The following is a 2,090-nucleotide window of genomic DNA, read 5'->3' on the forward strand; positions in this document are numbered from 1 at the left end:
GTAATTTCACTAATTTACAGAGGTGTGTGTGTGGGGGGGGTGTGTGTGTGTGCGCGCGCATGCTGGGTTGTGTTTCGGTGGTCTCAAGACGCCCCTCCTGTTGGCTGATTGGCTAAAAGGACTCGTAAGACTCAGGAGCCGGTTACACTTACAGGTAGGACTTATTTCAGGTACGAGGTGCAGAGCGAGAACAGCGGCAATGAGCACACGTCAAACCACCTGAGAGGCCCCTAGTTCACCGCTCATCTTGTGACACTTGGGTTTATTAACGTGAGATCGCAGGCAGTACTCTCTGTCTTTTCGGCGGCCTGTTTCGTCTGTGGTTCCCTCCTCTCCCGTATCCTGTCACACTGATCTCGTTTTCATTCTTTTCATCCATCCGGCCTACGCAGAAGCACATATATCTACATAGGTGTTCAAAACCCAATCTCTTTCCAAATAAATGTTATTTTTCATTTTATTTTTTATTAATCACCACATTTATGCTTGTGAATTCTCTCTGCTTTTTTATGAACAGAATGGCTAGAACAGTTTCATTTTTTTTCTATTTGATAGTGTAAGTGCTGAAGACTATAGCTTTTTAGGTGAATAAAGCTGCATCATTCATTCATTCATTCAAAGACCTCTTTGAAGTGTTTTTCCAGCTCCCGGCTTGTCCCTCTCTTGAAATCATGGGCAAATTTATTTAAGCTAAACATCCACCCAAGTCGGGCCCATGAGATCCTCTGTCTTGGAAATTTGAAATTGGAGCTCAAAAATACCACAGAGGTGTTTCTTTCCTTTCTGAAAGCAGATACCGGATCTTCGATACCTGTTTTAACACTGACTGAGCTCAGATACTGCAGCGTCACTAATTTTCGGTCTCCTTGGAGGAGGGAGTTTGGCGCAAGTGCAGAGAGAAAGCTCACTTAAGAACAGTTCGTTCCTTTTTTGTTTTCGTATGAGCTTTACGCACGAAGACATCTCAGCGCGCAAGTGTCCCACAGTCAACTCGCTCAGGGAGAATGAAAATGATTCTGTTTGCGAAGGGCAAAATCCTCTTCACCTCAGAATTGCTCTTTGCCTGTTCACCATACGTCACCCACGTATCTACGCTAGCTTGTGTTTGTCAAGAAGCATAAAAATCTCCAACAGTCCATCTACGAAGCCATGATATATTTTCATTTGTAATTTTAATTGTTACGTTATAGTGTTACATGTCACAGGGAAGTAAAATCCTTTGTCAATTACATTATAGTCAGATCTATAACCGTGTCACTTTGAGCCTTAGCATTTAGGTGGTCCTTGACTTTATGCTGACACTTTTGCAAGTGTCTCATCTCGAGAAAGATCTGTGGAGAGGACTCTGGCTTAGGAGACATGTTTCTGAGAGTGAATTTTTTGGATCATGACTTTAAACTGGATGACGACTTGTAGACATGTAAGGAATAACTGGATTAACTTGTTTCTTTTTTTTTTTTCTCTCTCTCTCAGGGTAGTTTGGTAAATTATACTTTTCTAAGTGGTATTAAAACATTTATATTTTTCTCCCTATCTGATCCCTCCAGAAATTTGGAGACTCTGAATGAGTATTATTATTTTCACAGCAATAAGGTCACTTGCATAAATTCCATAGGAATCTGTTCTCTTCAAAATAGGACACAATTGGAAACTCTTGATAAGGCTTTGACTGAATGCCATGTGTGGAAGAGACATGCGCAGACTCTGGATGCCACCACAAAGCTTTAAGAAATTAAGACTGACTTTGGAAGCCAATAAAAGCCCCTTGGAAAAACAGTCTAGTACCTTGCCTACGTGGTTCACAGCAGTCGCTCCAGGTAAGCCAGGTAAGGAACGAAGGTTGCTTTCCTGGGAGATGGCAAAAGAACCTCAGGACATTTTTGGAGACCTCAAGAACCTGAAGAATTCACCCAGATCTGTAGGTATTGCTCCTGAAGACCAATGGCAGGGATGTGGCTTGGCTTCTTAGCCCCGAGAAGCTAACTGAAGTGGAATTCCTTTTGAAATTCCAGAGAAGCAGATTTAAAGGAGCCTCTATGAGCAATTGCTACTCTTGCTGTACTTATGCAAATAACAGGCCAAAGTTATTG

General features: G+C 42.1%; 1 protein-coding gene and 1 long non-coding RNA gene across 2 annotated transcripts in view; both read left to right on the forward strand.

The window, feature by feature from the left end:
* Window positions 1–1,809, forward strand: part of LOC111732128 — a 5,008-nt gene extending 3,199 nt beyond the window's left edge. The window contains exon 3 of the long non-coding RNA XR_002777435.1: window positions 1,638–1,809. This is a non-coding gene — a long non-coding RNA (uncharacterized LOC111732128). The remainder of the gene's footprint in view (window positions 1–1,637) is intronic.
* Window positions 1,810–1,855: 46 nt separating this feature from the next.
* CMPK2 (cytidine/uridine monophosphate kinase 2) overlaps window positions 1,856–2,090 on the forward strand; it is an 18,674-nt gene continuing 18,439 nt past the window's right edge. Inside the window, exon 1 of the mRNA XM_011381091.2 lies at window positions 1,856–1,918. Within this exon, the coding sequence (XP_011379393.1) occupies window positions 1,856–1,918 (63 nt within the window). The remainder of the gene's footprint in view (window positions 1,919–2,090) is intronic.

The sequence above is a fragment of the Pteropus vampyrus genome, unplaced genomic scaffold, assembly GCF_000151845.1.
Source record: "Pteropus vampyrus isolate Shadow unplaced genomic scaffold, Pvam_2.0 Scaffold429, whole genome shotgun sequence".
NCBI lineage: Eukaryota > Metazoa > Chordata > Mammalia > Chiroptera > Pteropodidae > Pteropus > Pteropus vampyrus.